At 45.8% G+C, this 25,782-nt stretch overlaps 1 protein-coding gene across 9 annotated transcripts; it reads right to left on the bottom strand.

Moving 5' to 3' along the window:
- Positions 1–17,416: 17,416 nt before the first annotated feature.
- LOC119322502 lies at positions 17,417–23,580 on the bottom strand. 9 transcript variants are annotated; one of them, XM_037595987.1, is made up of 10 exons: positions 22,850–23,580; positions 22,593–22,747; positions 21,631–21,745; positions 21,386–21,502; positions 20,410–20,513; positions 20,243–20,316; positions 19,426–19,522; positions 19,281–19,329; positions 17,886–18,413; positions 17,417–17,791 (listed from the first exon to the last, which is right to left on the bottom strand). In XM_037595987.1, the coding sequence occupies exons 4-9, from the start codon at positions 21,459–21,461 to the stop codon at positions 18,397–18,399; spliced, it is 417 nt and encodes a 138-aa protein (XP_037451884.1). In that variant the 5' UTR covers positions 21,462–21,502; positions 21,631–21,745; positions 22,593–22,747; positions 22,850–23,580; the 3' UTR covers positions 17,417–17,791; positions 17,886–18,396. The 9 variants fall into 9 exon arrangements, 1 of the variants encoding a protein (XP_037451884.1); XR_005155677.1 differs by lacking the exon at positions 20,410–20,513 and having other exon boundaries at positions 17,886–18,012; positions 18,117–19,329; positions 19,426–19,527; XR_005155676.1 differs by having other exon boundaries at positions 17,886–19,329; positions 19,426–19,527.
- Positions 23,581–25,782: the final 2,202 nt, after the last annotated feature.

Consider the following 25,782-nt stretch of genomic DNA (forward strand, 5'->3'; position numbering starts at 1 on the left):
GCCACTGGGCTTTAGCACGATCATGTCTGATTAATGTTTTGATGTCTAAGTAACATGCATGCATGGCTAGCAAACGTCGGCGCCACATTCTATATATCTTGGTGATCAACTGCTCCTAGCTACTTTGGTGTACTAGCAAGTTAATTAATTCTGTTGATGGTGATATATAACCAGATCGAAGAGTAGAGACAGCTTGGAATTCCGAAAATGTTGTACGGAACCATGGTTCAGCCGAACCTACGCTCGACATTATTGATTTCTAGACACTATTCATGAGGATCCATGCATGGTTGATTAAAAAATGCAGTTGACATGCATGTCTATTCATGAGGATCCATGCATGGTTGATTAAAAAATGCAATTGGCATGCATGTCACACATCCACAGGTTCGGCATAGACCATAGGTTCGGCTGAACCATGGTCCTAAATCACGTCTCTCCTTGGAATTCAAATCGGAAAACCACATGTCATCAACATCTTACATTCATCAACCGAGTCAAGTGTTACTGTCTACGTATAGAGGTGGAGCAGACGCAGACTGTGTACTTGAGACATGCAAGGCTAGCTCTGTTCTCTTTTCATGCGTGAACACTGAACAGGATTTGGGCTTGCATGTTAAGGTGTGCATACATGTTCAATCTTTCTTGCAAAATCAAACGCCCGTATGACACGTATGTCTTTATTGACACTCTGCTTCGTGGGGAAAAAATATCTGAAGTATGCTCGGCCTTCTCTGATGCATTGGAATCTGGCAGTTGAGATCTTCTGCTCATCATTTTTCCTTTTATAGAGATATCGGTTTTTTTTTTTACGGATTGCTAATCAGTTTGATTCCCGAGCTTCTGCTCAAAACTGTAACAAGTGAAAAAATGGTTTTAGGCCTCTTCTGAACTTTGGCATGGGCAAGTCTTATTTGATTTTCGATGCTTAACTTACACACACGAAAAGTTAGCAGAGGACGCTTCATTCTATCACATGGCTCGGTTACTCCCACCTACTATAGTACTAGCAGGTTATAATTTCGTTGATGGTGATATCTGCACACACACAAGATCGAGAAGTAGAGAGGACTTGGAATCCGCATCAAACAACCTTATGTCATAGATTCATAGATGGTTCTACTTAAATTCATCAATCGAGTCGAGTGCTACTCGCTACGACTATATAGAGGTGGAGCACACTAGTACGTGACAGTAACACGCAAGACTCTTCTCTCTTCTCACGCATGGAGTCCTAGCTCATGCACATGTTGAGTGTATATCTCTTTTCATGTTCATCGGTTCGGCTTGGGAGGCAGAGGGAATTCAAGGTGTGCATGCGAAGTGTGTCACGCTCCAAAAATGAAAAGCCATTCTGTCTTTATTGACACCCTATTTCCCCAGAAAAGGAACTCAAGTATGCTTAACCTTTCTTCATGTTCCACATGAGCATTTGCATGTCGATTGGTCCAGATGAAACATGTTTAACAACTACATGAAGCTGCGGTAATGGAGATTCCCACATGGATACGCCATGAGCTTGCATCACAAGATACATTAATTGCTGCACGTAGATGTCTGAATTCCAAACTCAAAAAACGAAATAGCATTGTATTGCTTAAAGGTGTCGTGAATATTGAAACATTTCAAAGTGAAACTAAAGATGCCCATAATGGGAGTATCATAGCTACTATCAAGTGTGTCAACTAAGCAATTTTGATGAAGTGGCATAGAACTAAATAAAAAAAGAGAGGGTTGAGTATCACAATAAATATTGTACTACTATATGTCATGCATGGCAATAAATATCTACTAATCTATGATACTCTGCATTACATAGGTATTATTATACACTAGTATCATATGCATGATACTAACTTATGATACTACCCACTACGGATAGCCTAATCCATACAATCGGTCATGTGAATATATGACATCTACTCCATAGATTACCGGCTGATTTGTTCTCGTTAATCCTTGCATTATGTCTATTATTATCAATTTGCCAAAGTGCTCTGATGTTTTCTATAATAAAAAAGAGATACAAATAATGTTGAATTTGAAACTAATGCCTACTAAGTGATGTATTTCTGCTTCAAACTTGAACGGGTGACATCTTTCCGAAGTGATATGCGGGAAATCACTACTCGTACTAATCACCTTTTTTAAGAAAGGAGGATTACCCCGGCCTCTGCAAGTCATAATTATCACATGAAATGCAAGATCAGATAACCCATCAACAGTTTAGCGATACTCACGTTCGCATGGACCACCACATGCCTCACTCATGTCTTGGATAAAAATAGATGTTCGGAAATACTTGTCGGAAAAATGGATAAAAATAGATGTATCTAGAACTAAATTACGTCTAGATACATTCATTTCTGCGACAAGTATTTTTGAACGGAGGGAGTAGTATATAGTACTACTAACAATAATCTCATTGATGGTGATATCTACATATATGTACTAGATCAAGCAGTAGAGAGAGCTTTGAAATCTGCATTAGACAACTTTGTCTATATTAGCGTGGAACACTGAGTCGAGTGTTACAAGCTATGTCTATATAGAGGTGGAGCACACTAGTACCTGACAGCAACACACAAGACTCTTCTCTCTTCTCACGCATGGAGTCCTACCTCGTGCACATGTTGAGTGTATACCCCTTTTCATATTCATGGGTTCGGCTTGGGAGGCAGAGGGAATTCAGGTTGTCTGTCCGAACTGGATCGGGCTCCAAAAATCAAAAGCCACTGTGTCTTTATGGACACCCTGTTTCGTTGGAAATGGAACTCAAGTATGCTTAACCTTTGTTCATGTTCCATATCTTTATCAGAAGCAGCGTAATTGAGATTCCCACATAGATAGGCCCTATCGGACTCGCGCCGGCCACGGCGAGAAAGGCCATGGCTTCGCTTACCATGTTTGTGTCATGGACCTTGTGGAATGAGAGAAACTCAAGGGTTCTCCGCAACAAGAGCGCGCCGCCCCCAGTGAAAATTAAAAAAAAAAACATCATGACCAAGGCGAATCTCTGGATCACTGCCGGAGCGAAGAAGTTAGGGTCAATTGTCTCGCAAGAATAATAATTCATGTGGTGTAATGCGTGCTTGTAAACAAACTATCTTTTCTATCCTTAATTAATGGATGAGACAAATCTTTTACCTCCGTTTCGAAAAAAATACTAACATAGATAGGCCCTGAGCTTGCATCACAAAATACATTAACTGCCGCTTGTAGATGTCTTCATTCCAAACTCAAAAACCGAAATAGTGTTTTATTGCTTAAATCATTAGGTTGAATTGAAAGGTGTCACAAATATCAAAACGTTTCAAAGGGAAACTAATCCACACAGTCAGCCATGTCAATATGACATGTACTCAGTAGATTTACGCGCTGCTTTGTTGTCATTAATCCTTGGATTGGTCCATGATTATTAATTTCCCAAAGTATTCTATGTTTTCTATAATAAAAAAGAGATATGAATAATGCTGAATTCGACACTAATGCCTACTAAGTGGTGTATTTCACTATTTCTTCTTTAAACTTGAAACGGGGCATGCTTTCCTAAACTACTATTCCATCCGTTCCAAATTAATTGATACGGGTCTAGTACAAAGTTGTAGCAGCTCTAGTACAAAGTTATACTAGAGCTGCCTCAATTAATTTAGATCGGTGGGGGTATCAGTTTTATCAGATGGCAGACAATCACTACTTATCAGGTCATATGCAGGATCAGATAACCCATCAACAGTTTAGCGCTACTCACGTTTGCATGGACCACCACATGCCTCACTCATGTCTTGGCCGTAGGATATTCATTCTCCTTTTACAGGAACCAGTGTGCTTTATTAACATATTGATGTCGGTGCCACCTGTTGAGTAACGTAATTGTATTAAAAAACCTAGGTTAGACTAGAAAATATTCTGGTTTGCCTTGTATTTCATGTAGATCATGTATTTTTATATATATGTCCATGACGCTCAAACAATACATTGAACTATTCCACCAATCTCTCTCCCTTTTAAAATGGTATCAACCTAATCACAATCCAAACCCTAGCCGCCGCCCCCGCTTCCACAACCGCGCGCCGCCCCCGAGGCGGTCGGCCTCCATGACCGCCACCGGGGACCGCGCCACCCGTATCTAGGGTTCGTCCGCCGGCCGTGTTGGCCGGCTGCCCAAAAGAGTCTTTTTCCCGAGCCCTTGCTCCAGGTTTTTTCGCTCTCTCGCCGGTTGTTTTGATCGGCGTTTTTCTTTTTGATTTTTTGATATAATTTTGATCGGTTTGCGTCATCCGCCGCCGCCGTCGACCCCCATGCGCCTCTACTCCAACCCCAGCGCGACCAGCCGGCCTCTCCTCCGACCCGGCGGCCATCCGCGCCGATGCGGACAGTCCGGGCCAGCCGCCGTCCGCGCGTCGGTCCGCCCGTCGCCCTGCGTTGGCCGTCACCACCCTGCTCCGACCGGGACACCTGCATCGCCCCGACCCGGCGGCCCCGCGCTATGCGACGGCCAATCATAGTCGTCGCGCGTCGGCCCGCCCATCGATCCACGTCACCCGCCTCCGTCGTGTTTGCACGGCGGCCCGGCGGTCTACCTCACCGGCCTCGTCCTCGATTGTGTTGGGATGACTGCGTCAGACTCATCGGTTACCTCAGCTCAGGCCCCGCTACTATGTTGGTCGCTCGGGCCTCGCTGCCCGGGCACCGGCGCTGCTTTGGTAGCCCGGGTGCCGGTGCTGAAAAGCTCATCCGCATGACGTCCCACGCCGTCCGTCGTCGTCGGCCTCATCCCGGACTGCGCCGCCACCACTCCTCCACCGAGCGGCGTCACCGACCTCGTGCGCGATCGGCTTGATCACCCGCTCGCTGCCGCGATCCGTCTCCTCTGTTGGGGAACGTAGCAGAAATTCAAAATTTTCCTACGCGTATCACCAAGATCTATCTATGGAGAGACCAGCAACGAGTAGAAAGGAGAGTGCATCTACATACCCTTGTAGATCGCTAAGCGGAAGCGTTCAAGTGAACGGGGTTGATGGAGTCGTACTCGTCGTGATTCAGATCACCGATGATCTAGTGCCGAACGGACAGCACCTCCGCGTTCAACACACGTACAGCTCGACGATGTCTCCCACGCCTTGATCCAGCAAGGAGAGAGGAGAGGTTGAGGAAGACTCCATCCAGCAGCAGCACAACGGCGTGGTGGTGATGGAGGAGCGTGGCAATCCTGCAGGGCTTCGCCAAGCGCCTACGGGAGAGGAGGAGGTGTCACGGGAGGGAGGGAGGCAACCAAAGGCCTTAGGTCTGATTGCTCCTCCTTTTCCCCACTATATATAGGGCCAAGGGAGAGGGGGAGGGCGCAGCCTTGCCCCTTCCTCCAAGGAAGGGTGCGGCTAAGGGTGGGGAGGAGTCCATCCTCCCCAAGGCACCTCGGAGGTGCCTTCCCCCTTTAGGACTCTCCCCTTTTTCTCTTCTCTTGGCGCATGGGCCTCTTGGGGCTGGTGCCCTTGGCCCATGTAGGCCAAGGCGCACCCCCTACAGCCCATGTGGCCCCCCGGGGCAGGTGGCCCCACCCGGTGGGCCCCCGGGACCCTTCCGGTAGTCCCGGTACAATACCGATGACCCCGAAACTTGTCTCGATGGCCGAAACAGGACTTCCTATATATAAATCTTTACCTCCGGACCATTCCGGAACTCCTCGTGACGTCCGGGATCTCATCCGGGACTCCGAACAACATTCGGTAACCACATACAAACTTCCTTTATAACCCTAGCGTCATCGAACCTTAAGTGTGTAGACCCTACGGGTTCGGGAGACATGTAGACATGACCGAGATGTTCTCCGGTCAATAACTAACAGCGGGATCTGGATACCCATGTTGGCTCCCACATGTTCCACGATGATCTCATCGGATGAACCACGATGTCAAGGACTCAATCAATCCCGTATACAATTCCCTTTGTCTAGCGGTATGGTACTTGCCCGAGATTCGATCGTCGGTATACCGATACCTTGTTCAATCTCGTTACCGGCAAGTCTCTTTACTCGTTCCGTAACACATCATCCCGTGATCAACCCCTTGGTCACATTGTGCACATTATGATGATGTCCTACCGAGTGGGCCCAGAGATACCTCTCCGTTTACACTGAGTGACAAAATCCCAATCTCGATTCGTGCCAACCCAACAGACACTTTCAGAGATACCCGTAGTGTACCTTTATAGCCACCCAGTTACGTTGTGACGTTTGGCACACCCAAAGCACTCCTACGGTATCCGGGAGTTGCACAATCTCATGGTCTAAGGAAATGATACTTGACATTAGAAAAGCTTTAGCATACGAACTACATGATCTTGTGCTAGGCTTAGGATTGGGTCTTGTCCATCACATCATTCTCCTAATGATGTGATCCCGTTATCAACGACATCCAATGTCCATGGTCAGGAAACCGTAACCATCTATTGATCAACGAGCTAGTCAACTAGAGGCTTACTAGGGACATGGTGTTGTCTATGTATCCACACATGTATCTGAGTTTCCTATCAATACAATTCTAGCATGGATAATAAATGATTATCATGAACAAGGAAATATAATAATAATCAATTTATTATTGCCTCTAGGGCATATTTCCAACAGTCTCCCACTTGCACTAGAGTCAATAATCTAGTTCACATCGATATGTGATTAACACTCAAGGTCACATCCCCATGTGACTAACACCCAAAGAGTTTTGGATTTGATCATGTTATGCTTGTGAGAGAGGTTATAGTCAACGGGTCTGAACCTTTCAGATCCGTGTGTGCTTTGCAAATCTCTATGTCATCTCCTAGATGCAGCTACCACGTTCTATTTGGAGCTATTCCAAATAACTGTTCTACTTGGAGCTATTCTAAATTGTTGCTCCATTATACGTATCCGGTATCTCTACTCAGAGCTATCCGGATAGGTGTTAAGCTTGCATCGACGTAACCCTTTACGGCGAACTCTTTTACCACCTCCATAATTGAGAAAATTCCTTAGTCCACTAGTTACTAAGGATAACTTTGACCGCTGTCCTGTGATCCATTCTTGGATCACTCTTGTACCCCTTGACTGACTCATGGTAAAGCACACTTCAGGTGCGGTACACAGCATAGCATACTGTAGAGCCTATGTCTTAAGCATAGGGGACGACCTTCGTTCCTTTCTCTCTATTCTGCCATGGTCGAGCTTTAAGTCTTAACTTCATACCTTACAACTCAGGCAAGAACTCCTTCTTTGACTGATCCATCTTGAACACCTTCAAGATCACGTCAAGGCATGTGCTCATTTGAAAGTACCATTAAGCGTTTTAATCTATCCTTATAGATCTTGATGCTCAATGCTCAAGCAGCTTAATCCAGGCTTTTCCATTGAAAAATACTTTCCAAATAACCCTTTATGCTTTCCAGAAATTCTACGTCATTTCCGATCATTAATATGTCAACAACATACACTCATCAGAAATTCTATAGTGCTCCCACTCACTTCTTTGGAAATACAAATTTCTCATAAACTTTGTATACACCCAAAATCTTTGATCATCATCAAAGCATACATTCCAACTCCGAGATGCTCACTCCAGTCCACAGAAGGATTGCTGGAGCTTTGCATACTTATTAGCATATTTCAGGATGGACAAAACCTTCCGGTTGTATCACATACAACCTTTCCTCAAGAATCGTCGAGGAAACAATGTTTTGACATCCTATCTGCAAGATTTCATAAATAATGCAGTAATTGCTAATATAATTCCAACAGACTCTTAGCATCGCTACGAGTGAGAAAGTCTCATCGTAGTCAACTCCTTGAACTTGTCGAAAAACATCTTAACGACAAGTCGAGCTTTCTCAATGGTGACACTTACCATCATTGTCTGTCTTCCTTTTAAAATCCATATGTACCTAACAGCCTTACGACCATCAAGTAGTTCTTCCAAAGTCTACACTTTGTTTTCATACATGGATTCTCTCTCGGGTTTTATGGCCTTGAGCCATTTATCGGAATCCGGGCCCACCATCGCTTCTCCATAACTCGTAGGTTCATTGTTGTCTAGCAACATGACTTCCAAGACAGGATTACGTACCACTCTGAAGTAGTACGCATTCTTGTCATCCCACGAGGTTTGGTAGTGACTCGATCCGAAGTTTCATGATCACTATCATAAGCTTCCACTTCAGTTGGTGTACGTGCCACAGGAACAACTTCCTGTGCCCTGCTACACACTTGTTGAAGTGATGGTTCAATAACCTCATCAAGTCTCCACCATCCTCCCACTCAACTTTTCGAGAGAAACCTTTCCTCGAAAAAGGACCCGATTCAAGAAACAATCCCTATTGCTTTCGGATCTGAATTAGGAGGTATACCCAACTGTTTTTGGGTGTCCTATGAAGATGCATTTTATCTGCTTTGGGTTCGAGCTTATCAACCTGAAACCTTTTCACATAAGCGTCGCAGCCCCAAACTTTCAAGAAACGACAACTTAGGTTTCTTCAAACCATAGTTCATACGGTGTCGTCTCAACGAAATTATGTAGTGCCCTATTTAAAGTGAATGTGGTTGTCTCTAATGCCTAACCCATAAACTATCGTGGTAATTCGACAAGAGACATCATGGTACGCACCATATCCAATAGGGTGCAACTATGATGTTCGGACACACCATCACTATGGTGTTCCAGGCGGTATTAATTATGAAACAATTTCCACAATATCTTAATTGTGTGCCAAAACTCGTAACTCAGATATTCATCTCTATGATCATATCATAGATCTTTTATCCTCTTGTCACGACGATCTTTCAACTTCACACTGAAATTACTTGAACCTTTCAATAATTCAGACTCATGATTCATCAAGTAAATGTACTCAACATCCACTTAAATTATCTGTTAAGTAAGAACATAACAATATCCACTACATGCCTCAGCACTCATTGGACTGTACACATCAAAATGTATTACTTCCAACAAGTTGCTATCCTGTTCCATCTTACTGAAAATGAGGCTTTTCAGTCATCTTGCCCGTGTGGTATGATTTGCATGTCCCAAGTGATTCAAAATCAAGTGAGTCAAAACGGTCCATTTGCATGGAGTTTCTTCATGCATATACACCAATAGACATGGTTCGCATGTCTCAAACTTTTCAAAAATGAGTGAGCCCAAAGATCCATCAATATGGAGCTTCTTCATGCGTTTTATACCGATATGACTTACGTGGCAGTGCCACAAGTAGGTGGTTCTATCATTACTATCTTTTGGCATGAACATGTGTATCACTACGATCGAGATTTAATAAACCATTCATTTTAGGTGTAAGACCATTGAAGGTATTATTCAAATAAACAGAATAACCATTATTCTCCTTAAATGAATAACCGTATTGCGATAGACGTAATCCAATCATGTCTATGCTCAACGCAAACACCAAATAACAATTATTTAGGTTTAACACCAATCTCTTTGGTAGAGGGAGCGTGCGATGCTTGATCATATCAAGCTTGGAAAAACTTCCAACACATATCGTCAGCTCACCTTTAGCTAGTCTCCGTTTATTCCGTAGCCTTTTGTTTTGAGTTACTAACACTTAGCAACCGAACCGGTATCCAATACCCTGGTGCTACTAGGAGTACTAGTAAAGTACACATTAACATAATGTATATCCAATATACTTCTATCGACCTTGCCAGCCTTCTTATCTACCAAGTATCTAGGGTAATTCTGCTCTAGTGGTTGTTCCCCTTATTACAGATGCACTTAGTCTCGGGTTTGGGTTTTACCTTGGGTTTCTTCACTAGAGCAGCAGCTGATTTGCCGTTTCATGAAGTATCCCTTCTTGCCCTTGCCCTTCTTGAAACTAGTGGTTCCACCAACCATCAACAATTGATGCTCCTTCTTGATTTCTACTTTCGCGGTGTCAAATATCGCGAATACCTCAAGGATCATCATATCTATCCCTGATATGTTACAGTTCATCACGAAGCTCTAACAGCTTGGTGGCAATGACTTTGGAGAACCATCACTGTCTTATCTGGAAGATCAACTCCCACTCGATTCAAATGATTGTTGTACTCAGACAATCTGAGCAAAAGCTCAACAATTGAGCTTTTCTCCTTAGTTTGCAGGTTAAGAAAGTCATCGGAGGTCTTATACCTCTTGACATGGGCACGAGCCTGAAATCCCAATTTCAGCCCTCAAAACATCTCATATGTTTCGCGATGTTTCAAAAACGTCTTTGGTGCCTCAACTCTAAACCGTTTAACTGAACTATCACGTAGTTATCAAAACGTGTATGTCAGATGTTCGCAACAACCACAGACAACGTTCGAGGTTCAGCACACTGAGCGGTGCATTAAGGACATAAGCCTTCTATGAAGCAATGAGGACAATCCTCAGTTTACGGACCTAGTCCGCATAATTGCTACTATCAACTTTCAACTAATTTTTCTCTAGGAACATATCTAAACAGTAGAACTATAGCGTGAGCTACGACATAATTTGCAAAAGGTCTTTTGACTATGTTCAGGATAATTAAGTTCATCTTATGAACTCCCACTCAGATAGACATCCCTCTAGTCATCTAAGTGATTACATGATCCGAGTCAAACTAGGCCGTGTCCGATCATCACGTGAGACGGACTAGTCATCATCGGTGAACATCTTCATGTTGATCATATCTTCTATACGACTCATGCTCGACCTTTCGGTCTCCGTGTTCCGAGGCCATGTCTGTACATGCTAGGCTCGTCAAGTTAACCCTAAGTGTTTTGCATGTGTTCCGAGGCCATGTCTGTACATGCTAGGCTCGTCAACACCCGTTGTATTTGAACGTCTGAATAAAACACCCGATCATCACGTGATGTTTTGAAACAGCGAACTGTCGCAACGGTGCACAGTTAGGGGAGAACACTTCTTGAAATTGTTGTAAGGGATCATCTTATTTACTACCGTCGTTCTAAGCAAATAAGATGTATAAACATGATAAACATCACATGCAATCAAATAGTGACATGATATGGCCAATATCACTTTGCTCCTTTTGATCTCCATCTTCGGGGCTCCATGATCATCATCGTCACCGGCATGACACCATGATCTCCATCATCATGATCTCCATCATCGTGTCTTCATGAAGTTGTCTCGCCAACTATTACTTCTACTACTATGGCTAACGGTTAGCAATAAAGTAAAGTAATTACATGACGTTTAAGTTGACACGCAGGTCACAAATAAATAAAGACAACTCCTATGGCTCCTGCCGGTTGTCATACTCATCGACATGCAAGTCGTGATTCCTATTACAAGAACATGATCAATCTCATACATCACATATATCATTCATCACATCCTTTTGGCCATATCACATCACGAAGCATACCCTGCAAAAACAAGTTAGACGTCCTCTAATTGTTGTTTGCATGTTTTACGTGGCTGCTATGGGTTTCTAGCAAGAACGTTTCTTACCTACGCAAGAACCACAACGTGATATGCCAATTGCTATTTACCCTTCATAAGGACCCTTTTCATCGAATCCGATCCGACTAAAGTGGGAGAGACAGACACCCGCCAGCCACCTTATGCAACTAGTGCATGTTTGTCGGTGGAACCGGTCTCACGTAAGCGTACGTGTAAGGTTGGTCCGGGCCGCTTCATCCCACGATGCCGCCGAATCAAGATAAGACTAGTAACGGCAAGCATATTGAACAATATCGACGCCCACAACTACTTTGTGTTCTACTCGTGCAAAGAATCTACGCAATAGACCTAGCTCATGATGCCACTGTTGGGGAACGTAGCAGAAATTCAAAATTTTCCTACGCGTATCACCAAGATCTATCTATGGAGAGACCAGCAACGAGTAGAAAGGAGAGTGCATCTACATACCCTTGTAGATCGCTAAGCGGAAGCGTTCAAGTGAACGGGGTTGATGGAGTCGTACTCGTCGTGATTCAGATCACCGATGATCTAGTGCCGAACGGACAGCACCTCCGCGTTCAACACACGTACAGCTCGACGATGTCTCCCACGCCTTGATCCAGCAAGGAGAGAGGGAGAGGTTGAGGAAGACTCCATCCAGCAGCAGCACAACGGCGTGGTGGTGATGGAGGAGCGTGGCAATCCTGCAGGGCTTCGCCAAGCGCCTACGGGAGAGGAGGAGGTGTCACGGGAGGGAGGGAGGCAACCAAAGGCCTTAGGTCTGATTGCTCCTCCTTTTCCCCACTATATATAGGGCCAAGGGAGAGGGGGAGGGCGCAGCCTTGCCCCTTCCTCCAAGGAAGGGTGCGGCTAAGGGTGGGGAGGAGTCCATCCTCCCCAAGGCACCTCGGAGGTGCCTTCCCCCTTTAGGACTCTCCCCTTTTTCTCTTCTCTTGGCGCATGGGCCTCTTGGGGCTGGTGCCCTTGGCCCATGTAGGCCAAGGCGCACCCCCTACAGCCCATGTGGCCCCCCGGGGCAGGTGGCCCCACCCGGTGGGCCCCCGGGACCCTTCCGGTGGTCCCGGTACAATACCGATGACCCCGAAACTTGTCCCGATGGCCGAAACAGGACTTCCTATATATAAATCTTTACCTCCGGACCATTCCGGAACTCCTCGTGACGTCCGGGATCTCATCCGGGACTCCGAACAACATTCGGTAACCACATACAAACTTCCTTTATAACCCTAGCGTCATCGAACCTTAAGTGTGTAGACCCTACGGGTTCGGGAGACATGTAGACATGACCGAGATGTTCTCCGATCAATAACCAACAGCGGGATCTGGATACCCATGTTGGCTCCCACATGTTCCACGATGATCTCATCGGATGAACCACGATGTCAAGGACTCAATCAATCCCGTATACAATTCCCTTTGTCTAGCGGTATGGTACTTGCCCGAGATTCGATCGTCGGTATACCGATACCTTGTTCAATCTCGTTACCGGCAAGTCTCTTTACTCGTTCCGTAACACATCATCCCGTGATCAACCCCTTGGTCACATTGTGCACATTATGATGATGTCCTACCGAGTGGGCCCAGAGATACCTCTCCGTTTACACGGAGTGACAAAATCCCAATCTCGATTCGTGCCAACCCAACAGACACTTTCAGAGATACCCGTAGTGTACCTTTATAGCCACCCAGTTACGTTGTGACGTTTGGTACACCCAAAGCACTCCTACGGTATCCGGGAGTTGCACAATCTCATGGTCTAAGGAAATGATACTTGACATTAAAAAAGCTTTAGCATACGAACTACATGATCTTGTGCTAGGCTTAGGATTGGGTCTTGTCCATCACATCATTCTCCTAATGATGTGATCCCGTTATCAACGACATCCAATGTCCATGGTCAGGAAACCGTAACCATCTATTGATTAACGAGCTAGTCAACTAGAGGCTTACTAGGGACATGGTGTTGTCTATGTATCCACACATGTATCTGAGTTTCCTATCAATACAATTCTAGCATGGATAATAAACGATTATCATGAACAAGGAAATATAATAATAATCAATTTATTATTGCCTCTAGGGCATATTTCCAACAGTCTCCCACTTGCACTAGAGTCAATAATCTAGTTCACATCGATATGTGATTAACACTCACAGGTCACATCGCCATGTGACTAATACCCAAGAGTTTTAGGTTTGATCATGTTGCTTGTGAGAGAGGTTTTAGTCAATGGGTCTGAACCTTTCAGATCCGTGTGTGCTTTACAAATCTCTATGTCATCTCCTAGATGCAGCTACCACGTTCTATTTGGAGCTATTCCAAATAACTGTTCTACTTGGAGCTATTCTAAATTGTTGCTCCATTATACGTATCCGGTATCTCTACTCAGAGCTATCCGGATAGGTGTTAAGCTTGCATCGACGTAACCCTTTACGACGAACTCTTTTACCACCTCCATAATTGAGAAAATTCCTTAGTCCACTAGTTACTAAGGATAACTTTGACCGCTGTCCTGTGATCCATTCTTGGATCACTCTTGTACCCCTTGACTGACTCATGGTAAAGCACACTTCAGGTGCGGTACACAGCATAGCATACTGTAGAGCCTATGTCTTAAGCATAGGGGACGACCTTCGTTCCTTTCTCTCTATTCTGCCATGGTCGAGCTTTAAGTCTTAACTTCATACCTTACAACTCAGGCAAGAACTCCTTCTTTGACTGATCCATCTTGAACACCTTCAAGATCACGTCAAGGCATGTGCTCACGTCAAGATCACGTCGGTATACCGATACCTTGTTCAATCTCGTTACCGGCAAGTCTCTTTACTCGTTCCGTAACACATCATCCCGTGATCAACCCCTTGGTCACATTGTGCACATTATGATGATGTCCTACCGAGTGGGCCCAGAGATACCTCTCCGTTTACACGGAGTGACAAAATCCCAATCTCGATTCGTGCCAACCCAACAGACACTTTCAGAGATACCCGTAGTGTACCTTTATAGCCACCCAGTTACGTTGTGACGTTTGGCACACCCAAAGCACTCCTACGGTATCCGGGAGTTGCACAATCTCATGGTCTAAGGAAATGATACTTGACATTAGAAAAGCTTTAGCATACGAACTACATGATCTTGTGCTAGGCTTAGGATTGGGTCTTGTCCATCACATCATTCTCCTAATGATGTGATCCCGTTATCAACGACATCCAATGTCCATGGTCAGGAAACCGTAACCATCTATTGATCAACGAGCTAGTCAACTAGAGGCTTACTAGGGACATGGTGTTGTCTATGTATCCACACATGTATCTGAGTTTCCTATCAATACAATTCTAGCATGGATAATAAATGATTATCATGAACAAGGAAATATAATAATAATCAATTTATTATTGCCTCTAGGGCATATTTCCAACATCCTCTACGTCGCGCGACCGACCTGGCCCGTTGGTGACGCGCGCCTCCACAGGTCCCATGAAGATCATCCCGAGTACCGCGCGCCTCTCCGCCGATCGAGCATACGACTGCCCTGCGTCGCCCCGTCGGGCCGCAGCGCCGCCGCCCCGTGGTTCTCCTCACGGCTGCATCGACTCGTGCGTCGCCGCTGCGTCGCCCCTTTAGGTCGTAGTGTCGCGATACGCGGTCCCCGCCGCTGCCCCGAGGGCGTCCCCGCGGTTGCACCGACCCGCGCTCCGCCGTTGCGTCGGCCCCTTCGGGCTGTAGCACCGCGGCCCGCGGTTCCCGCTGCCGCCCCGAGGTCCTGCCATCACCCTGACCTGCCCGCCGCCGCTGCGTCGCCCCTTCGGGCCATAGCGCCACGGCCCGCGGCCCACTCCGTCGTCACCGCGCGTCGACCTCCTGTGGTATGCGCCGCGCCGTCTCCCTTGGCGCGGGAACGCCACCGTCCGCGCCGGTCTTCGTCACGCTGTCAGGGTTCTTTGCCTACTTCGAGCACCACCACCGCACTCCTAACCTAGCCGTCGCCGCCGCCGCTCTTCTTTGACCGCTACCTTCATAGCCGCCGCTGCCGCCCGTCCACCCCCTTCGTCTTCGTCCAAGCACCAGCCCGTTGCCAGCGTCGCCGTCATCTACCATGACCACTTCGTCTACTCCGACCACCGTTGGTGACATCGGCCCCGCACCGATGGACGCCGCAATCGTCGTCGAGTTCTTCTCTGCTGGCCCCTCCGACTTCTCTGACATGGCGTACAGCTCGTGCAGGTCCCTCATCTACGCATGCCCGGTCCTGACAACACCGATGCGTGCCTTCATCCACGACGTGTCTCCGGGCCTGGCAAGCCTGGTCGGCGCTTCGTCAACTTCGTCTTCGTCCGTCTACGCATGCCCGGTGCTGGCAACACCGGTGCGTACCTTCGTCCACGATGTGTTCCCGGGCTTGGCAAACCCGCCGCGACACGTCGTCGACAACATTTTCTTCCCGGCACACCCCTACTTCGACACAACTGCACACATGCTAACTCGGCGCTCTCTTGCGGCCACGGCTCCACGGTGACTTCCTCGACACCGGCCACCCCGACTCGACATCGACCACGGCATTCTTCGCATGGCTACCTCGACCACGGCTCCATCACCCACGCTCTTGGCTACATCGACAAACGGCACAAAGGGCTACCGCCTGCTTGAGCAACCTTGTTGGTTTCCACTCCAGCCACGACTTCGCGATGCGCCGACTGTTACGACTGTGTGTGTGGGGGGGGGGGGGGTCCGTCGGCTTGCCTTTGGATTCTTCTCTAGTCTCACCGTCTGCGTCTCTACCGTTGTGACTGCGGGGGAATGTTGAGTAACGTGATTGTATTTGGAAACATAGGTTAGACTAGAAAATATTCTGGCTTGCCTTGTACTCCACGCAGATCATGTACTCCTATATATATGCCCACGAGACTCAAGCAATACATTGAACTATTCCACCAATCCTCTCTCTCCCTTCTAACACCACCAAATCGCTGGCCACTACATGAGATGAGAAGATATAAAGTCAGAGAGCTGATCGTGCCAATACAAGGTGGCACTAGGAGCCAATACAAGGCAACACCCAAGCCTCTTCTCCCTTCTCGCGTAGGCTTTCCTAGCTCATGGACATTTTGAGTGTATCTCTTTTCATGTTCATGGGTTCGGCTTGGGAGGCAGAGGGAATTCAGGGTGTGTGTGCGAAGTGGATCTCGCTCCAAAAATCAAACGCCATTCTACCTGTATTGACACTTGTGCTTCGCTGGATTCAGAACTCTAGTATGCTCGACCTTTCTGGTTTCTGCATGTTCCTCTCTGAGCATGTTGCAAACTTGCTCGGGTATGCGTATGCTAGATACGTCGGAGACAGAACAAACTTTCCAACAGAAGGAAGCAAGCAGAGCTGGATATCACGCGGAAGAGGGCCCTGAATTCGCAACACAAAGACATCAACTACTTCGCGTAGATTTGTCTGAACCCTAAACTAAAAAACCGCAACAGATCCGCTGCATGTTTTGTAAACAAAAGATTCAAATAATACTGAATCTTATACGGTGATATGCATTCCGACTGAGTGATGCATTTCCGTTGCGGAGATGGTACGGTGATATGCTTTCTGAAACTATTACTCCCTCCGTTCAGAATTACTTGTCGCACGTATGGATGTATCTACATGTATTTTAGTTCTAGATGCATCCATTTCAGCGACGAGTAATTTGGAACGGAGGAAGTATATATGATCGTGCCCCTACAAGGTAGCACCAGGAGCCATATGAGCTCCACGGGTAGCTAAGGCATGAGCTGCCAAATTACGCACGTGCTTACACTGCAGGATCTCGAAATCAAAATAAATCTATGGAACAGAGAGGTATTTCGCCGCCATGGCGTGATGCATCATATTCGTTTGACTGGAGAGCGACCAGGAGCACATAAGCATCCGTGTCCGTAATGATGCAACCCATTCCAACTTCAACCGCAAACTCAATTGCCCTCAGGCAGGTCATCATGTCCACGTGGAGAGCCTCGAGCAAACGATGAATTAGACGGGAGCCTGGCAGATGGACCCAGGGATGTCAACCGGGTCCCATTTAATCCCGTTTAAACCCACTATATAATCGAACAATTTAAAATTTTATTTTATTTTCTGCGAAAATGAACTATGGAGCTAGGTAAAGCTAACTAAACGGGACTTGCAGACACCATCTATTTGCCATTTACATCCCTAGATGGACCACGGGCGCAGAAGCCCCAGCAGCCCCTGTACTTGTCTCCTGGCAGGAGCCATCGATGTTGATCTTCAGAAAATCTTCAGATGGCTCCTGATCAATACATTGTTTTATACAGTGATCAGTACATAATGATACCAGTTTGCCTGCTCCTGCAAAAGATATATACATTGTTTCATACTCCTATGTACAAGGGCATAAGAACTATTATGCTCGATAAAAAAGATGATTAGTAAACTCAATTACCTAGCGCAGTGCTGAAGTGGAGACCGCAGCAGGCAGAGGAGCCAGGCACTCCAGCAACGACAGCATTGCGCGACTTCCAAAGATTCCACAGAAGGGGAACGGAGTGCAAGGAGACATTAGTCTCCGGCTGCAGCAAAGAATCCACAATTTGCAAAGCACTTTTTAGAAGAAAGGCCATCAGGCCCTCCTTTATAAAAAGCAAAGGTTTAAGCTTGGGCAATGAGCGGGTACCCAACGTCAACTCTTACAGACCAACGAAGGCCCGAGAGAACCAAACATCCAAGACACATACAGGGTTCCCAGGCACACTTGCATCAAGCATCCGCCTCCGGCGCACGCAGGCGCAACAAAGACTCACAAAACATAAGGACTGAAGCTTTCCTTTCAACACCATCAGCGCGTCTTTACGCTTTGCCTGTATAAGAGAGGCAACCACTGCAAGAGCAACGCAGCGGCTTTATGAACAGTCTGTAAAGGAGAAACGCGCAGCTTATGCTCGGAAATTACATCCTTACGGCAACACCAAATCTGCAAAGCACCAGCAGAGCTAAGTAAGATGTCACGACACGCTCCAGGTTGGCTTCTCTCCACGCTGTTTTCATATACTAGATGACTCGTTGCGCCAATGGCGCAAAGGCCGAATGTAAGCCAATTATTGTGAGAGAATGCATTAATATATTTGTTGCATGAAAAGAATAGCTCATATACTATATGTAGTGAGCACATAAGATTGAAAACGATGCACTAAGTCATGTAGGAAAGTAATCTTGACTTTCTGCAGATGTAGTTGTTGTTGAAGAGCGTTTGTAAAATAAACAGGAATGTAATTGCTTTTAATTTATTGCATACACTGTGATCGGAAGACGTGATCAGGGGGAAGCTCTGATGAAAGCATTGAAGCAAAAGCATGCATAAAAGGAAGCTTGTTTCTTGAGTCATAGTTTTCAGGAAACAGTAGCAGAAGAGTTCTTCACATATATATACAATAAGCGGTGATAAACCGCTTTTCACTACAAAGAGAACAATATAATCTAAAGATGATAGACTACATTACACAGTACTTTTCACCATAGAAGCAGCAGGGGAAGACTAAAGTTTATATATAGCTTGCTCGGAGTTCTCCGAAAGGGGAAAGATATTGGTCTCATTGATGCGAAACAAAAGGTGGCTGTTTTCGTAACAACCAAAGCATGCAGGCCAGGATACATTGACCAAAGTCTACCAGAAACTATTTCTGGTTGCTTCGAGGCGGTGCTCAAAATTATAGGATGTCCGATGTCGCTCGGAAAGATAAACATCTTTTTTAATTATCTCACAAATAAAAATAAGGATGTTCTCTGAATAAATTAATATTGGTTTCTGTAAGAGAAATTCAATTAATGGTCAGCATGATACCCTTCCAGCATAGACTTCGCTTGATAAGCAAGCAGAATATAGAAGATACCTTGACAAAGAAGAGATATTACAGTTATTAGCATACTGCACCATACCATTAATCACAGTTGCAGAATAAGTAGAACCAAAGAAACCTTAGTCGTACCGTATGTACATATCTAGATAACGGCATGGAAGAAGTGCTCCATGGAAGAACTACTGCCTCGCTTTCTTTGGTGCGCCAACTCCCTTGGCGGCATTGCCTGTTCTAAATTTGATCAATTAGCAAAAACAATGACACATTAACAACTTTGTTCCTGGTGATAAAGGCTAGATCTTCAGAATGTTGTATACACAGGAAGTGCATAAAGATTAGACACAAAAATTGCAAGACAACATAAACAAACAGAAGACTCATTGAACCCTAGCACATAGGAAACCAACTCCATAGATAATCAATTGGCAGGCGCATGCAACAGGAAAGAAATGGTAATACACATAAAAATGCTGAAGGTACATATATATTTTACTGACCCTCTCATGAATCTAGAAAGAAAAGTCTGATCAAACAGCATTAGACGCATCAGTGAAGAGAGAAAACATAGTCAACATACAAAGGGAACAATGTTTTTCATTGTAAAGAAGGGAAGGCTTCGTAAATTCCTAAATGGGAGGGTAGTATTACTGTTTAGGCATCTATTCTGCAATTTATTAGCGAGTAACTAAATAGTAAAAGGCTGTGTTTTTTTTGTGAGTAAGTGATTAATCTGCATATATCAGTGAGGTACAGAACAGGAATTGAGCCTGGTAACAAACCCGCACTCAGTAAATTTGTAATTGTTGTGACCAAGAAGCAAGCAGAAAAATAGCTGAACCTTAGAACTTATATTAGAAAAAGTAGAGATCAAATGCATATACCAAAGCAGGAGCCGTTCCATAATCTAACACAACAATCTAATTTGTTCTATAGGAGGGGTTTTCACCTTTTGGTCTTAGAGGGGTCAGGAAGCATGTTCTTTGGATCCTCAGCAGATGCACTTTCAGTTTCCTCTCCAACCTGTATAATTTGGTGTTATCAAAGATCATTGTACATCAAGCATGATCTATGCAAAATGGGTATGATATCTGCATATTAAGCATAGGCACGAACATTTAGCACGGATGCAGGCTGAACAATATTTTCAGCAGTGGCACCTTCTTCAGTCTGAGAGGCCACTTTGATAGCACGGGCAGAATCATTTAATTGTCTGCATTCTAATATGGTTTTTTGGTGTGTAAATAGACGATCAGCAATACAACATTGAAGCCAAGCTAAATAAAAAATAGTGGTATAATAGGCAACCTTTCCAAAACAGCAGAAACTAAATAGGATTTTGTTAGCGTTGGTATTCTAAATCAAAGCTGAGATTTCCCAACAAAATTGCAATCTGGGATCACATAGACTGTAGTATTAGAAAGGATATATGCAAGTAATTATGTATGATTAATTATTAGGGCCAGTTGAATTGGCAGGATCATACACTAATCACAATTATCATTCAACTTTGTTTTATATTTAACGTCATAAAAGATTCTACATATTAAGATGTTGCCTAGTACATAGTCAACATGCTAAATGAATGGTTAGAGTCAAAAGACTTGGGGTCTGTTTGGTTCATACAGTACATTAAATCAAGCCCTCCACGGCAGCAACACCGACACAAAAACGGCAGCGACGCAAGCGCAACACACAACAAGCTCAGAACAAAGGAGAGCACGACACTTCTTGGGGGACAACATTCAGTGAAGCATCTAATCTGTATTTTGAAAGTGAGTCACCAATAGAAGTATTTGAGAGCCAAGAGCAAACTATTTTGAGACCCAAGAGCAAACTATTGACTCTAATCACCAGGCTGTAATAAGCATGAGCAGAACTCAAAATAGTGAAAGGATGAGAATCGAATAAATATCACTTCATTATTTCTTTCCTAACTGAAGCAAAAACAATCTCTTGCCCTGCCGGCACACAAACAAGGTGCAATCACACAGCCCAAACCTCATTTAGTTTCAACACATGTTCTTCATCCATTGAATTCCAGGGAAGGCAAGAAAATTGAGAGAGCAAGAGACGTTGTAGAAGCTGGTACCTGCGGAGCTGCAACACCAGCTCAACCATCTCTTCGCCGCCTTGAGCTTGAGGGAGGAGGGCCGGCGGCCTGGCATCGCGGGTGGCCCGAGCTCTTCCTTCTTGCCACTGTCCAGCGCTGCCACACAAAGCGCCTCCATCAGAACCCCGATGCAGAGGGAGAGCACGCCAAAGTAGGATGATATCAACAGCCAAAGTAGGATGCAGTGTTATTTGGACTTGGTAAAGAAGTTACCCTCTTCTTACTTTTTTGCAGTGGAGTAATCTAGCAATTCAGCAGCACCCGAGTTTTGGCGACCTTGATTTCTTCTTCAACCATCAACAAAGCCTTGACGCAAACATGTTCACATTTAATAGAACCCTATTAAAAGAGATATTCCAAATTAAGGAAAAGTAATCATGGTAAAATCTTAATTCATGAACAATTTGATATGTTGAGCATATTGTTTGCTTCTCAAAGAGTGTGCCAAGATTGATGCTCTCGGGATAGAAATCAACTCGAATACAACAACTACTATCAGACTTTCTGCACGTCTCTCGACAACAAACTGTGCTGGGTCCTCGATCGTAGCAAACAATGTTACCAAGTCCATCCACCACATTAGGACACATGCTGAGATAAAAGGGTAAGAAGATACTTGCCCTTTCCATGGCGTAGGCAGCATCAGTCAGCACGGTGGAGCTGTGCCATAGGGTGGGCGCTGGATCGGAGACCAGCGAGGCTATTCGTGAGTTGGGTGGACTGGCAGCTCGTGTCGGCATGGAAGCAAGCAATGCTTTGCGGGCGTCTCGCCATGACGCGGACATGGCCTTGACGAATCCGCTGATCATTAAATTTTCCATGACCATGAAAAGATAAACATGAAGGTCAGGCATAGGCTATAGTTGGATGCATATACAGGACGATGCCTAACAAAGATCCAGTACAATTTGTTCTAAACCTAATCGATTGGTGAGCCGGTCAATACTGACCCAAATTAAACTGAAGGTATGACATTACAGAAGCATAAATTCAGAAATGGAAGAACTCAAATGTATTTGTTCAGTTCAAGGAATGTGTGAGTTAAAATAGACTGCTCCTAACGAAGTCGTTGGTCCCACTTCTACCGGCACACATATATACGCCGATTGAGCGCAAATAGAAGGCAATCGCCAGCATATGCAAACTAAAACGTAAAGAATCAAATCTGTTACAGAGAAAAGGATACTCGCTGGGAGCCGTCATCGTGCATCATCTACAGCCTCCATCACCCACCTGCCGAGGACTCCATCCGCTGCATGACTGCACGAATGGCCTCCTATTTTGCCACAGCAAGGTGGAACCAGGTGTAGATGTCGTCACCCACCCGTTGAGGCCGCCGTCCTGTTGAGCGATGACAAGGAGGAAAAGGTGAAGCGCACGCAGGGGGCTGGGTGTTTTGGTGTGGAAAAACAGAGATAATGAGAGATGGGGAAGGGATCTCACCGCCTTAAACTTGAGCTCGTGGACGAGCCGTCCTCTGCTGCTCCGCCTTGACCACCTCGAGCACCCCCTCTGTCTTCGTCCTCTCACCTTCTCGAGTAGATCCATGACCATCTCCTTCCCCTCCCACCTCAGCCCTCCCTACCCTCAACTATGCAGACTCGGCTACAGCCCCTCCTCGGCGACCTGGAGCGAGGGCCTACGAGGAGAGCGGCACCAATCCTCGCGCGGGCCGACGCCGGTGGAGTCCCTCTCCAATTCGAAGCCACACCTCCCTCTCTCACCTGCAGATCGAATCCAGCACCGCCACCGTCGCCGGCCAGCTCATGGAGTCCAGCCACCGCCGCCCAAGATGTTGGTTGCTGCTCCCCTCCTTTCCCCTCCTCCGCCGTCACCCCACATGCCGAGTCCCGATCGAGGCCGCACTCCTCGGCTCGAGGTCCTCCGGCTGAGGCCGGATCGAGGTCGTGCTCGTCGAGGCCGGCCACGCGGGGGAGCCCGTCCCGCGCGAACCCAGAGCAGGCGGTGGAGACGGGTTCGCCCGCGAAGCGCTTGGCCACAGCAGCCTGCGCCCGAGCGATGGGAAGGCGAGGAGGAGGAAGAGGCGAGGCGGTGGAGAAGTAGCAGTCGGCGGCGGGGCTCCTAGGGCGCAGGAGGAGGAGGTGGGAGGGAGTGGCGGCGGACGAGGGAGGGAGGAGCGAGGGGCATGGGGTTGTGGATCGGGGCTAGGGTTAGATGCCGTTTTCTACCCTGCGCGGTGCGGTCATTTTTCCGCTCGCCTGGTGCGCTGCACCCCCACGCGCGGCGCGGTGCGGTGGGCTTTTTTCCCTTGCGTGGTACCGTGCGCCGGAGGCCTTCGTTGTGACTACCTACCCCTTCATCCTTTATAAGTTAGATTTGCATTTTAGAAAGATATGACTGTCGCTCTCGTCAAGTCTATATCTATATCTATATCTATATCTATATTTATACCTACTATTAAAGGGAGGTGATATTCTTGGTTTCGTCCCGCTTAAAAGTTTTTTCCACGTACGCTCGCTTTGTTGATTTTCACGTTCACGTACGTTCCGTCACGGTAATTACAGAAGTCTCGATCCAACTTTGCATCTGGATCGCCTCGCTGGGCCTTGGCCGGAGCTTTAGCTATTGGGCCTACTCTACTAGCACATAACAACAACAATATCTATATCTATACCTACTATTAAAGGGAGGTGATATTCTTGGTTTCGTCCCGCTTAAAAGTTTTTTCCACGTACGCTCGCTTTGTTGATTTTCACGTTCACGTACGTTCCGTCACGGTAATTACAGAAGTCTCGATCCAACTTTGCATCTGGATCGCCTCGCTGGGCCTTGGCCGGAGCTTTAGCTATTGGGCCTACTCTACTAGCACATAACAACAACAAAATCGGCCTAGGCAGAAATATTACATGGAGCCAGCCCAGACAAAAAAAAAGCGTCTTCACGAGCAATCAAACTCCAGACGTTGCATGTCAAGACCAAAGGACGCAACCAATCATGCTAGGACATCATTGTGTGAAATACCAGGATTGTTCCCTTATTAAATAGTACCACCTCGCTGCTTTACATGTTCTACTCCCAATTTATATTTGTTTGTGATTCAAGATCAGTAAGCAGCCTTGAGAAGTACGAAACAAAGGTGGGCTGACATATGTGGCTTAGATTTAATGGGATGGGATGTGTGACGTGATCTTTTTTTTTGTTCTTAAATGTGTGACGCGATCAGCGGGCTTAAATAAGGAAGGAGAGAATAATAATGACCCTAAGGAATTATAATACCAGTGGGTACAAAGAAGAAAAGGAGAGTTTTGGAAAAAGGAAGGAATACCATGGTGGCGTGATCAGATGAGGAAAGAGAATATCCTAAGACGAAATACTACCGGGGCGTGATCAGATAAGGAAGGAGATTTTTCTAAAAAATATTGCGCAAAGGAATTACCCAGACATGGCATGCAATTAACTAACACAAAGAAATTAATTAGTTCGGTTATTGAATTATCCCAACTCGCTTTCTTATAACTCGTCGGACCAATTTATATATGTCTATGAACTGAAATTAATAAGCCGCCTCAAGAAGTTGGTCCAGTTTGCTCACAAATATGAGCAGAAAGAAAAGGTGTATGCAGCTTATGTTCGGTCGGCAAGTTGATAACCTCATACCTTAACATTATTTACACTAATAATTATTATTGTCTGTGGTCAATAAAATTATTATTGTGTGTGGTAAACAAGGAAATGCACCGCATGACATGTAAAGATATGATTGGTGTTGAACCACATGAAGTGAATGTGACGGTTGCTACGCACAAAGAATTGCAAGTTAGTGTAGGGAGGGACTCATGAAATCGCCATGGTAGAGTGTAATGACCTAGTTCACCGCATAGGGATTGATAACCTTTTTCGTAAATAGTTACACAAGTGACCACCATCGACAATGATGCCAAAGAGGAGAAGTGACAACATGGATTGCTCGCTAGGGTGTGCGAGAGTTTGTTTCTCCCGTTGCAACGCACGGGCATTTGTACTAGTCTATCCAAATCAATTCCTCTGCGCTTTAGGTTGAGAAGTGGAAAGGCTGTCCTAATCTCCGAAGGAACATGCATATTTTCCTTGGCAACTTTTTCGCTCCATATTTGTCCCAACAGCTGGTCGTACCTGCAGCAGTCCAGCAGTGATGTCTTCCTATCCAACAACAGTAATACTGACATCTCCCTGTCCAAGAATACATCAAAAGGCTCGTATTACATCCATTGGAAAAAGGAACCTAGCTTGCCCAATAACTAGGTATAAATTGTTCAAAACGCAACCGCGAATCCCATTGTTAGAGTCTGGAACAAAATGGAGCCTCCCCGTGCGTTTGGATTCTGGACCGTTCGATCGTTTTCCTGATGCGATTCCGGCCGTCGGATCTCGGGCTC

Source organism: Triticum dicoccoides, chromosome 6B (assembly GCF_002162155.2).
Source record: "Triticum dicoccoides isolate Atlit2015 ecotype Zavitan chromosome 6B, WEW_v2.0, whole genome shotgun sequence".
NCBI lineage: Eukaryota > Viridiplantae > Streptophyta > Magnoliopsida > Poales > Poaceae > Triticum > Triticum dicoccoides.

Coding starts and splice junctions, on each gene's coding strand:
- LOC119322502 (XM_037595987.1), bottom strand. CDS start 21,461: ATGCCAGGCCGCCGGCCCTCCTCCCTCAAGCTCAAGGCGGCGAAGAGA. Junction 20,514..21,385: donor CTGGTGTTGCAGCTCCGCAG/GTACCAGCTTCT, acceptor AAACCATATTAG/AATGCAGACAATTAAATGAT. Junction 20,317..20,409: donor AGCCTGCATCCGTGCTAAAT/GTTCGTGCCTAT, acceptor CAAATTATACAG/GTTGGAGAGGAAACTGAAAG.